Source organism: Arachis hypogaea, chromosome 6, assembly GCF_003086295.3.
Source record: "Arachis hypogaea cultivar Tifrunner chromosome 6, arahy.Tifrunner.gnm2.J5K5, whole genome shotgun sequence".
Taxonomy (NCBI): Eukaryota; Viridiplantae; Streptophyta; class Magnoliopsida; order Fabales; family Fabaceae; genus Arachis; species Arachis hypogaea.
Genome location: NC_092041.1, coordinates 88,574,916 through 88,587,947, shown reverse-complemented (window position 1 = coordinate 88,587,947; position 13,032 = coordinate 88,574,916). Strand labels below are relative to the sequence as shown.

At 31.9% G+C, this 13,032-nt stretch overlaps 2 protein-coding genes across 2 annotated transcripts; both read right to left on the bottom strand.

Moving 5' to 3' along the window:
- Positions 1-2,737: 2,737 nt before the first annotated feature.
- On the bottom strand, positions 2,738-6,269 carry LOC140173710 (uncharacterized). Its single transcript, XM_072198233.1, has 7 exons — positions 5,729-6,269; positions 4,819-5,172; positions 4,455-4,719; positions 4,138-4,332; positions 3,722-4,048; positions 3,538-3,643; positions 2,738-3,454 (listed from the first exon to the last, which is right to left on the bottom strand). The coding sequence occupies exons 1-7, from the start codon at positions 6,267-6,269 to the stop codon at positions 2,738-2,740; spliced, it is 2,505 nt and encodes an 834-aa protein (XP_072054334.1).
- A 2,249-nt stretch (positions 6,270-8,518) lies between these two features.
- LOC112805708 (uric acid degradation bifunctional protein TTL-like) lies at positions 8,519-9,384 on the bottom strand. Its single transcript, XM_025848050.1, has 3 exons — positions 9,070-9,384; positions 8,853-8,954; positions 8,519-8,779 (listed from the first exon to the last, which is right to left on the bottom strand). Exons 1-3 carry the CDS (start codon positions 9,382-9,384, stop codon positions 8,519-8,521), a joined length of 678 nt encoding a protein of 225 aa, XP_025703835.1.
- Between the last annotated feature and the right edge of the window lie 3,648 nt (positions 9,385-13,032).

Below are 13,032 nucleotides of genomic sequence, written 5' to 3'. Positions count from 1 at the left end.
AAAATAAAAAATAAAAAACAGACCTAATGAGTGAAAAAACAAACCAATTCTACACAATGAATTTTTTAAAGTAGACCTAATAAAAATATAGCCAGATACATGCACTTTCCCAATAACATTAATATCCTTCTCTCATTTTATCTCTTTTTTAAAACGTACAAATACTATTAATCAAGCTAGCCAGCATGCATTTTTCAAAACACTCATAGTTTATCAACATTGTTTGTATTTCCAACAATACAACCAAATTTAAATAAGGTATCATCACTTTTATTTAATACCAGATCCAATCCTCTTATCTTGTCTATTTCAAGTAGTACTCTCTCGGAAATTCTCTCTTTATTAACTATTCTTAAGCTGTTTTTTTTTAATGTTTGCATAACTCACATCTTGTGAGAACATGATATCTAAATAGTTTATGAGTACAAGACATATCAAAATTTTCAAGCTAATATAATATTATCATATTCCAAAATCACAGAAGAGAAATCAAAATAATATACAGGAAATTAAATGGGGAAATATAAGAATTGAACAAAACTAAACATTAAAAATGAAAAGGCGCATAGATTAAAAAGATAAAGGTAAATTTTAAAAGGCAAAAAAATTTTGGTTTTTTCTAAAGTATACATACTTACTTCAATATAGTTCCACTGCTTTTTTGTGTTGTCTTCAGGCATCTGATCCCATCTTTGAATTGAAATTGGACACAGCGTTGCTCTACGGGCCATTAAACCCAGAAACCGTACCAATAAATTTGCGCCATTATCTCGATCTTGTCCATGGCCATCAAGTTCCATCATGACTTTTTCTTCCTTTTTCAAATACCAAACTTGAATGGCACTCATTTTGCGAGCTGTAATTTCTCCGGTAGAAGTGTCTATAAACGAATGCAACATTGAATAAAAGAAATAAATCAAAGATTAGAACATAAAAAATCACGTAAAAATTTGAAATTACATCTACCTTTGACATTCACAACTAAAGGGTCGTTATGATCTTTTTTAGTGAGTGCAGCCACTGTATCACGCTCATTCGTCATGTCTATACCCAAAGATCCAGCATCCCCTTGGTCGAGATTTATTTCATCCAAACCCTCTGCAAATTCTTCATTGCTGTTGATATTTTGTAGTTGTCGAAGTTCTGCTAGAAGGGTCTCTCCTGAACTATTACGTTTTTGCTTCATGAAAAAATCTGCCAAAACAAACTAACAAATAACACTAAAATGAAAAAAAAAATTGTTCGGTATTTTTTGTTTGGAGAATGTTGTCATATGAGACGACTCATATAACGTGTTAAAGGAAGTACCTTCACGTGCTATAGAGTAACAGATTCAAAATAAGACGTGAACAGAGTGATGGGTGGTTATCTTAAGTTTCCGCCAAAGGGTATATTAAAAATTAAGCGCACTTTGAAATTTTAAATCTTGAATATTCATAATAGTTATGGTTGTTGTTGCCGTCTTTTTACCTTTTTTTTTAATTTTGAAAATCTTTTTTTAATTCTACTTTTTATTATCTATTAAATAAATTTTATATTAATTTATTTCTAATACAATAGTTATTTATTTATTTATTTTTTAACGGTCAAATACGATTAAAAATTTAATTTTTAATTTTTAATCTATATATTTTTATCTTTAATTTTTGTAATAATATTAAATAACGTAAAAATAATTTTAATAAATATATGACCTCACAATTTCTCACTACATGTGAATGATGATTCAAACGATGCACTGTAATTTAATTATTTTCCTATTTTGCACGAAACAATAGTAAGAGTTATACATTAACTCGGTTTTGTAAATATTTTTACCTAAAAAATTTAATGTTTGTTAAATTTTAATTACTAAGTCCATATTTAAAATTTAATTTTATAAGAAAAATTATAAAATTTATTTAATAAATTTTACACATTCGTTTATGTTACTACTTAATAAAATTAAGAACTTTTATAGAAGTGAGTACATAATCATTAATTTATTAGTATTAATTTTCTTACAAGTAAGATTGACAATTTAATTCAGATATGAATTCATGTCGATCTTGAATTTTAAATTAAACTAGTTCATAATTTTGTATTTTGTGAATCAATTTATTAGAAAGGTGATGAATCAATTTTTGCTTGATCCATTGATATATTTTGTGCTTCTTTTCTTGTTTTTGTTTTGAGTTCAGAGTGAAAAGAGTGATTAAAAAAAAGCTAAGAAAAATTAATATTTTAGTTAAAAAAAATTAGACAATACTTGGAATGGAAAGTTTATTAAACCTTTAAAAAATTCCATATTAAGGGTAATTTTTAGTGTTTATTTTTTAATTTATTTTTTAATCTAAGTCGTCAATGATAAATTTTTCAAAGAATTAATAAAAAAAGATGTCTTCTATAATTTAAGTTGTTACTAACAGATTTTTCATAAGTTTAATAAAAAAAAGTAGCTAATTATCCTCTTATCTTTAGTTTTTGTATTGTCTTTTATTATATTTCTCATAACTTTAGTCAAAAGTAATTATTTAATATTTAATATTATCTTCTAGCATTAGACATTTTAATATTAGTGCATACTATATTACTTACTATCACTATAAATCAACCTTAAACATATAAAACCATCAAAGCTAATAGTTGTTAAATAATAAAATTAAATTATCTCATATTATTATTATAAAAACATCCAGATCAAAGCCAATTCTCGAGACCTCGAGAAACTCTAGAGTAACAAATTATCTAGAATGCATCAAATATTGTCTAAATTATCTATTTCATCATCATCATTGCAGTCATTATCATCATTTTCGTCAACATGCATTTCATCCTGATCTGCTTCATCAATCTCGTCCCTTGTCAATTGAAACTCTTTAAGATTCTCTACTTGTTGCTCACAAAATGGTATGTCTTCCACCAAAGATTCATCTAATTCCTCCTCATTCAAATCTCCCATATCATATAAATCTCTGGGTTTCATATGACAAACAGAACACCAACCTTCATCAACTGGATCATCAACATAGTAAACCATTCTTGCATCTGTTGCAAGAATAAATGGCTCATCTGTTTCATTATCACCGGTGTGTATCAAGTTAGAAAAATTTACACTTGTGATCCCAAATTGATCTATCTTGATTCCCTTGTTAAGTGTGGTATCAACCCAAATACATTTGAATAACACAATCCTCAGCTTGCCAAAGTAGTCTAACTCTATCATATCTACCACTTTACCATAGTATGTATTGTCGCTTGCTACTATAATAGGGTTCCTGCCATTTGAAACACTATTAGTAATAGCAGACATAACCACGCCACAATTTTGTGTTTTAAGGCCTTGATCTTTCTTCATTGTACGAAACTTGAACCCATGAACATTAAACTCCTCAAACCTCTTCACAATATCATTAGGCCCTTCTGCAAGCCACTTGATTTCGGGAGTGATATCTGGATCATTGTTTTTTGCAACCTACATGTGTTAATAGATTAGAAATATGTGATCCTAAATTCTATTTTGGAACAAACAAGTTTTACAAAATGTAACTAACTCACATAATCCCTAAACCACTCATGGAATTTGGCATGGATGTATTCTTCAACGAGCTTGGTTGCATTTTTTCTACCACGGTATATTCTGGCAATCTCACATCTACATTTTCTGGTAAAGTAGATTACAGTTATGTAATAGTTATAGAAAATAATTGAAATCTAAGTTAGAAATAACAACATAACTCACTCGCGAAACTTGTCCACCAGTGAACAATTTGTCAACACATAACGATGGGCCTGCAATTTCTCTGTTGGTGTTAACGAACAAATCTTATGAGCTCCACGAGATATTCCTAAGGCTGGAAAAATCTTAGATAAGACAGTAGAGCAACTACTAGAAGTGTTTTCATTTTGGTCATCATTGCGCCTTGGTCGGTTGAACCTTGTCTCAATATTGCCATCCTCCAAATATCTAGAGCAGAAAGTTAGACATTCCTCTATTATGTAACCTTCAGCTATGCACCCTTCCGGTGCAGCCTTGTTACGGACATAAGATTTTAAATGTCCCAGGGCCCTAATAACAAAAAGAGAAAATTAGTTATCCATAAAAATATATCGTAACAAATAGATTCAATTAAAACTTGTTAGAGTGCCAAAATTTACCTTTCAACAGGATACATCCATCTATACTGCACTGGACCTGCAATCATTGCTTCCTCTTCCAGATGAATAACTAGATGAACCATAATAGTGAAAAATGTTGGAGGAAATATCATTTCCATGTGACAAAGCGTCAAAACAATTCGCTGTTGTAGTCTTTCTAAATTCTCTAGTGATAATGATTTGCCTGAGACTTCTCTAAAATAGTTGCACAGCTCGATAAGCACAGATATAACCTCCTTCGGCAAGGATCTTCTAAGTGCAATTGGCAAGATATGTTCTAGAAGAATGTGTGAATCATGGCTCTTTAGACCGCTTACCTTTCGTTTTTAATATCGACACATCTAGAAATATTTGAAGAGTAACCATCTGGAAAAGAGACACTCTTTAGAACACCTAGAAAAATATCCTTGTCAACATTTTTCATTCTAAAGCACGAGGCAGGGTACTTGGAAGAATTAGGATATGGATGGAGTTGTTCTCTGATTCCCATCAACTGCAAGTCCTTACGAGCTTGCAAGTTGTCTTTAGTCCTTTGTTTGTCATCAAGTATAGTAAAAAGCACATTATCATACACATTTTTCTCTATGTGCATCATGTCAAGACAATGACGAACAAGATTATCCTTCCAATATGGTAAATCCTAGAAAATACTCCTCTTTTTCCATTGTAGTGGGATGTTGCCATCGTTGAGTGCATCTTGAGGTCTTTTTCGACTACTCTCAATTTGGGACAAAATCCTTCTGCCTGATAACGTCGGAGGTGGGCCTCTTAGTTCTGTATGGCCATCAAAAGAGTGTTTATTGTGCCTATACTCGTGATCATCGGGTAACCATCGACGATGTCCCATAAAGCAATACTTCATGCCAAACTTCAACCTTCTGGAGACTGTATCGAAGTTACATGATGGACAAGCGAGGCTTGTATGTGTATTCCACCCAGACAGATTATCAAGACCTGGAAAATCACTAATAGTCCAAAATAATGCAGCATGCATATGAAAATTGTTACCATCAACAGAATCGTAGACATCAACACCTTTCCATAATTCGTTCAACTCACAAATAAGTGGTTGCAAAAAAATATCAAATTATTTCCAGGCATCTTTGGACCAGGAATTATCATAGACATTATAAGGGAAGTTTGCTTCATACAATACCATGGAGGATAGTTGTATATATATAGCATCACTGGCCAAATGCTAATGTTTGAATTGAGAGTCTCGAATGGATTGAAGCCATCGGTTGCTAAAGCGAGCCTTATGTTACGAGGATCTTTAGAAAATTCTGGATGTAATAAATCAAAATCTTTCCATGCCTTGCTATCTCTAGGATGCTTTAACTTTCCATCTGAATTAGGAAACTCCGAATGCCAGCGCATTAGTCTTGCTGTCTTAGAGGACATGTATAACCTTCTTAACCTAGGAGTAAGAGGAAAGTACCTCAACACCTTTGCTGGTATCTTTTTCTTTTGATCTTGACTTGTTTCCACAACTTCCGTATTGCTGCTGGTGTTCTCTTCAACTTTATATCGAGATGCGTTACAGACCACACATTTATTTTTTTCTCATTGTCTTTTCCCCAAAAGAGCATACAGTTATTTGGACATGCATGAATTTTCTCGTATCCCAAACCTAACAATTTAATCATTTTTTTGGCTTCATAAAATGAAGTGGGCAAGTTAGCATGGGAAAAAGCATTGTTGAGAAGATCGACTATCATGGAGAATGTCTTGTCAGTAGCACCGCACAACACCTTGATATGATACAACTCAACAACAAATGATAACTTGGTATATTTTGCGCACCCAGGATATAATTTACGATTTCCATCTTTTAGCAACTCTGTAATTCTTCTTAAATCCTCGTTAGTGTCATTTTCCGACGGCATTGGAACAGAATCAGTTCTCGAAGCAAAGGGCTCATCATCATCACCTTCATAGTTGATATCATTTATACCGAAAACATCAGTCAACATATCATGCAGTGGTGGTTTTTCAACAGGCTCTGTATGATTATGACCCAATAGTTCTTCTTCCGGCTGGACTATAGTTTCTCCATGCATATACCAAGAAGTATACTTTTCTGGAAATCCTTTTTGAAGTAAATGAGTTAATACTTCAATTCTCGTCCCCATATTGTTGAACCCACATTTGATGCATGGACATATAAGTTTTCATTTATAACAGCTCTAGCAAAGGCAAACTCTAAAAATTCTTCAACCCCGCATTTATACTCTGTTGATGTAATTGATTTATGAATCCAACTCTTATCAATCATAATTGAATGACTCTGTTTAAATAATAATGTACCAAAATATAAGTATATGAAAGGCATAACAATGAATTATACAAAAAAATCAGCATATCATGTATTAGTTCCTAATTAATATACACAACAAATTACAGAAATGTATTGACATAAAGTGTAAAAGGAGGTGTTACTGAACTAACCTAAACAGATCGTCAAACTAATATTAATATTACTCACTAATTAGCTATAGAGTAAGTAAAATTATATTATAGAATCTCACAATTTGCATCGCAACAAAAAAATGAACCTTGTCCTCAATAATCAATTATGCATAATAAGTTTAAAAATTATTACGGTAGAAAATCATAAAACAAACAAGTTTATATAATATTTGAGTAAAAATATACAAAAAAAAAATTCTATATAAAAAGGAATAAGTAATGGATAAGGATATGGTCTTGTTAACATGGTGCATAACTTACTCTAAAAAAATTGTAAATAGATATTTTTTTAATATATTTTAAACATTTTAAAAGTTGTTATATATAATATGTTATATAGTTTTTTTTTAAATATGTTATACATGTTATATATGAAAGAAAAAGTTAGGCAATATAAACACCATAAAATTTATCTGAAGTGATAGCATAATTTATTTAAAAGTATATCAAATTATGTTTAATGCACAATGGTATTGTGTAAGGGCATTTGAGGTTGCGGGTTCAAGTCTCCTATCTTTGGTAAAAAAAAAAAGGGGTATTTGAGGTTGTAAAAAAGTCTAACAAATATTTATAATGAGTATGCAAAGATACACTTTAGTTTGAGCATGGAGGGGTATGGCCCCAAAATTTTTTATAAAATTATTTATTAGTAGTTATGGAAACTAAAATTTTATTAAAACTCTCAACACTGAGTACCATTACATAATATTTTATAATTTTTATTTGTAAATATTTATTTTTTATGATATTAGTAATAAAAAATAATTTTTATTTATAAATTTTATTTTTATATAAAACTTTTATCATGATTTTTATCTTAAAATTTTTGGTCTCCTCAAACTTTTTCAGTCAATCTCAGGTTACTGTGAGTACGGTCATATATTTCCGAAAATCAAATATAATAAAGAGAGTAGTGGTGCACAAGGAATAAAAAATTAAATATAAGAAAATATAACCTTCAAGGTAATTGGAATCTCAAAAAGTTGATTAAGATTGGCTCCACACTTTATTTGTCTTCTTTAATTTGACCTTCAGTGTCCTACAAGAGAGAACAGGCTATCTATGAATCCAAAAATATATAAAGTATACTTAAATCATATGAAGTAAGGTATAATATTGTGAAATAATTTACCTTTATCTTTAGTCTCGATAATTTTCGTCGCACTCTTATTTTTTCTTATCACAATAGCAAAATAACAAACTAATATTAATGAAATCCAATAATTTTTTATTGAAATGTGAATGAACAAATAATAAGAACATACAAATGAGTGAGAATGAGTATTAGTTCTTATATAATGTTTGATATGAAGCATATTTATAGGAATTAGTTAAACAAAGGGTTAGGAATTAGTTAAGCATATTTGAACTATCTTATCAATTGGTCGTTGTTTTTATCCTTTTCTGTTACTTTTATCCTTTTTTATAACAAATTTTAAATTCAAAATCTTAAAAGATTCAATTTAAATATTCTTAAATATTGATACTTGATTTAATTAAATACATATTATTAATTGGAATAAAACTTATTTTATTTTTAAGCCTCTGAATTTCACTTTTTTTGAAATAAATGTTAATTTGATTTAATGTTCATTCCTTCTGTATTGTGTGTCTGTTTATCTAATATTATTGTAGTAATTTTATTTCAATTAGCTTGTTTAAATAGCAATAATCATGCTAACTGGACACATTAGTATATGAAAATTTTAGAGGACAAGAATGCTATTTTTGAAAGAATATTAACTCTTACAATGGAAAATTTACTTTTCAGATGAGTCATAATAATCAATTAAGTAGACAGATGTGTTCAATGAAACCGAAAAATAACATTAAACAAAGATACTAAGCCTAGATAGAACTGGAATTTAACAGAATAGTTATGTTCAACAAAAGTAAAACAAACAAAAATACATCAAATATAGTATTCTCCTGGATACCATATTTCACAAAATTGCCTAGCTTTGTCACGCGCAATAGGATCCAAATCATCTATAGGATACGGCTTTTTGTTCAGATCAAAGTCTTTTACAGCAGTTTGGATTATTGGCGATTCAGTTGTAGAGCGAACATATCCTCTCTTTTGAAAAAACTTTGTAATATGTCGTTCTATGATATTGAATTGCTTTCGACATGCCCAATGGAACTCACATGCCGGCTTGTTTTTAACACTCATCTGCAAAGAAAATGTAATGATTCAAATTCAGCTATTTATATTGTTTGCCAGATAAATTATTTTTTAAAATTACCTTCAAATCCATTAGTATAACATCAGTATCCCAATCAGAATCTTTCTTAAAGTATGGAAAACCGAACCTTACCAGATACTGCATGCTCAATGCATATATCTCCTACAAGTTTCAAATGAATCATAATCCAGGAAACATTTAAAGGATTATTTTTAATTAAATAACAAAATGCAAAAAGAATGGCAAACGTGGCAAACCTTAAGAGTAGAATCCATACTAGTGGATGAAGCACTATCGTAGGATTCTCGATAGAAGGGTGCTTTTTCAGAGATATTCGTGTGAGCATTGAGAACCAGGAATGGATATTGATCTTATGGATATTGATCTTATTAAACCAAACCTCAGAGGCAACATCGAGTGCGTGTTGCAACGAGGAGAAAGGAGAGGCAGAAGCCATTTCCTTAGCGAATTTGATGCTTCCACAGCATTCAAGAAACTCACTTTCTTCCATAGCAATCCAATTTGAAGATTTGCTGCAAGATTGTGGGATTTGGGGCAATGATGTATGAACATGCTCAGATAGAATTGCCATCTTTGATCACCTGAATATTATGAAATGCACTATGAATAAAAAAACAAAAGTAGATATAGCATTTTCAATGTGTTTGAACATTAAAAATTGAATATGCAAATTAAAGGTTGTCGTTTATTTTTTTATATGTAATTATTCAAGTTTTAAATACTATATGTAGTTTTTATCACTTTAATTAAAATTTGACGTTATTTTCAAATAAAACTAGCCTCAACCAGCAAGCATGCATTATAATCTTCAACAAATATAAAATGACCATCATAACGGTAGGAAAAAAACATAAGTAATAGATAAATTAATACTATATATTTTCACAAAAAACATGAAGAAAAAGATATCGTAGTAACATATCATATCTTTCTTTTCATTAATGTAAAAGATCTAAATAACAAAAACCTAACAAGAGCAAACACCCAATAACCTAATAACAACAAATAACTCAGAAACAACAATTACAAAAATAACGAGAAGTATAAGAAAAAAATTTAGTATAATCCTTGCAGAAATTGTATTTACAGAATATAAATAAACATGATATTCACAAAAATATAAATAAACATGATACTCACAGAAATTAAAAGAGGATAAGAAAGGATAATAGTTAAGTGTTACCTGATAAAAGATTTTCCCAATTCTCTGGCAGTGTGATTTTGTGCTGCACCAAATTAATTAGAGGGAACAGTTAAAAATTTTTAACCAAAATAGAGGGAAGATATTTAAGTAAAAAATGGGAGAAAATGGTGGGAACGATACCAAAAATATTCATCGCTCCCAACTTTGCTACGGTGGGTGTTGTTGGTGGGAAATCAAAATTCCAAAGATGTGAAAGCCTTATACAATTCTTGCCACGAAAATATGAGTTTGTCACAAATCTCCGTCCAATTTGTATAATAATTTTGTATCAGTAATATTATTGCGTGGCTAAAGACCGTACCTTTTAGAAGCCCAGCCACTAAGAAAGTCACACACATTTTCCTAAAGCAATGCATGTTGTTGAAGGAAGATAACCAAACTCAAAAAATCATCGAAATCTGACAGATATGAGAAGATGGATTCAAAAAAAAGGGGATTGAAGCTAAGCAGAAGGAGAAGGATTCCCAATACCTTCGATTTAGGGATTTATTAGAGTTTTTTTCTCCTTTTACGTTTTAACTTTTATCTATAATATATTTTAAAATATTTTATTTTAAAATGATATTCATTTATTTTGATTTAATGATTAAATTCAATTAAGAATTTGATTTGTTAGTTTTTTTTGGTGACTAAATAGAAAAGAAAGAAAAAAGAGACAAAACCAAATTAATTGGCTAGGGTCATATCTAAATCTATTAGATGTTGAAGCTCACTCCATGGTTGGCTCCAATTCGAGTGAATGTCCGCGACAGAAGCAGCTGCTTTAGCCATACAATCTGCAACACTATTTGCAGTCCTCTGAATTAAAAGATAGAGACTCTCCAATTCCAATTCATAACCTCCTGAATATGCTTTGCCAAATCCCATTCTGGAATATCCTTACTAAGCATTCTTTGGTTTACCAAGAAAAGAGCTTCTAAACAGTCTGTTTCACAAATAACCTCACGAAATCCACTCTCCCAAGCAAGAAGTAAACCTCTCCAAATTGCATACAATTCAGCAAAAAGAACACTGCACACTTCGACTTTTCCAGTGCAACCTTTCAACCAACATCCATCAGGATTGCGAATAATACAACCAAAACCAGCATAGTCAGAAGGAGCAAACCAACTAGCATCACAATTCAATTTAACAGAATGAACTGGAGGTGGAACCCAATGCAAACAAAGTGAAGGAGGAGACAGAGATTGATGCATAGCAAAAATAGTGTGAAACTCCCTTACTGAACTACGAATCAAACTCACCACTTTACTAGCACTCCATGAATCATCTATATTAAATAAGTCATAATTTCTGCTTCTCCAAATCTACCAGATAGTCGAAAAGAAAAGAAAAGCATATCCACTCCTTGCACCTCTGTAGAGCCAATCATGTAAATTCGAGTTATCTGAATACAAGCCTAAAAGGGTCCAGACCTCCTTGGCACTAGGGCACTCCCGAAGACAATGAAGAGTGGATTCAGAACCATTCTGACACCGATGACAGGTGCTAGATAAAGCTAAACCACGACCCAAACGAAACTCTGCTGTAGGAATAGCATTATGGAGACTGAGCCAAATCAAGAACTTATACTTCTCAGGAATATGCAGACGCCATACCCACAACCAATTATCATGCTCATTCCAGTCAAACTTTCTTTTGGCTAGCCAACTGTACCCACTCCTAGCTTAGTAGAGTCTAGAAGATGCCACACCCCACGACCAACCCGAACTCTCTCCAGCATTCAAATCCGGATTATAAGCATTCAAACGCTGTTTGACATCTTCTGGAATGATAGAGAAAATATCATGGAGATTCCATTGACCATCTTTCCAAACGTCTCTAATAGTTAAATCAGAGTCAGATATATGTACAAAAGGGACATCTTGAGCAATTGGGCCCTCAATACTCCAATTGTCAAACCAAAAAGATTGATCAAGTGACCCAACGCACCAAGAGAAGGCATCCTTAAGAGCACCAAAAGCCTTTGAGATACTCTTCCAAACATGAGAAGCATTGCAAGGGACAGGGCCATCTAAAACTCTCTCATTCCTCAGATACTTCGCCCTCAATAGAGCAACCCAAGGCTTGTCCTGACAATGAAAAAGTTGCCACACCAATTTACCAAGTAAAGATATATTAACACACGCAGGGTCTCTAACACCCAGGCCACCAAATTTTTTTGGAGTGATCACGGTCCTCCAATTAACAAGAGAAAGACCTCTACCATCAACTTGACCCTTCCAAAGGAACTGTCTCATCATAGAAGATAATTTATCGCAAACCCAATTTGGAAAAAAGGATACCTGCATATGATAGACAGGAATGGATGCTGCAACAGAATTGATCAGGCAAAGTCTCCCTGCTTTATTTAGAAGCCTTCCTTTCCAATTAGCTAATCTTCCCCTCACCTTTTCAATCATCGAATGAAAAGAAGCCCTACTGGTACGGGAATGATTAAGGTTAACTCCAAGATATCTTCCTAAGTCCAAAGCAAAACGTATTGAAGAAACACTAGTAAAAATATCTCTTCTACGAGCAGTCACATTTTTAGAACAAAAAGCTTTAGACTTTTCAAGATTCACTTTCATGCCAGATGCCTTGCAAAAAATATTAAGAGAATGCATGACCATTTGGACCTGACTTTTTGTAGCCTGGCAGAAGAGTAAGAGATCATCTGCAAACATCAAATGAGAAAATTTTGGGCCACCCCTAGTGACAGAAACTGGTTTCCACACACCCTCGACCACCTTATGAGATATATAGCAGGCAAGTCTTTCCATACAAAGCACAAATAAGTAAGGAGACATTGGATCGCCCTGTCTAAGCCCCCTTCTAGGAGCAAAACTATCCAATCTATTCCCATTCCACATAATAGAAAGAGAGGATGCACAGACACAAGTCATATTCAAATTAACAGTGATGATAGGAAAACCAAAAGCAATGAGAGTACTCTCCAAAAACCTCCAATCCACCCTATCATAAGCTTTTTCAAGATCAATTTTAAAAGTAAGAGTACCTTTCTTGGATTTTGTG

What these genes read in the sequence shown, in the direction of transcription:
- LOC112805708 (XM_025848050.1), bottom strand. Translation starts at nt 9,384, where the DNA reads ATGGCAATTCTATCTGAGCATGTTCATACATCATTGCCCCAAATCCCA. An exon ending in CGATAGTGCTTCATCCACTA is followed by an intron (nt 8,955 to 9,069) that starts GTATGGATTCTA and finishes TGAAACTTGTAG; the next exon opens with GAGATATATGCATTGAGCAT. An exon ending in TTATACTAATGGATTTGAAG is followed by an intron (nt 8,780 to 8,852) that starts GTAATTTTAAAA and finishes TTTTCTTTGCAG; the next exon opens with ATGAGTGTTAAAAACAAGCC.
- LOC140173710 (XM_072198233.1), bottom strand. Translation starts at nt 6,269, where the DNA reads ATGGGGACGAGAATTGAAGTATTAACTCATTTACTTCAAAAAGGATTT. An exon ending in GTCGATATTAAAAACGAAAG is followed by an intron (nt 4,333 to 4,454) that starts GTAAGCGGTCTA and finishes CAACTATTTTAG; the next exon opens with AGAAGTCTCAGGCAAATCAT. An exon ending in TGGATGTATCCTGTTGAAAG is followed by an intron (nt 4,049 to 4,137) that starts GTAAATTTTGGC and finishes TTTTGTTATTAG; the next exon opens with GGCCCTGGGACATTTAAAAT.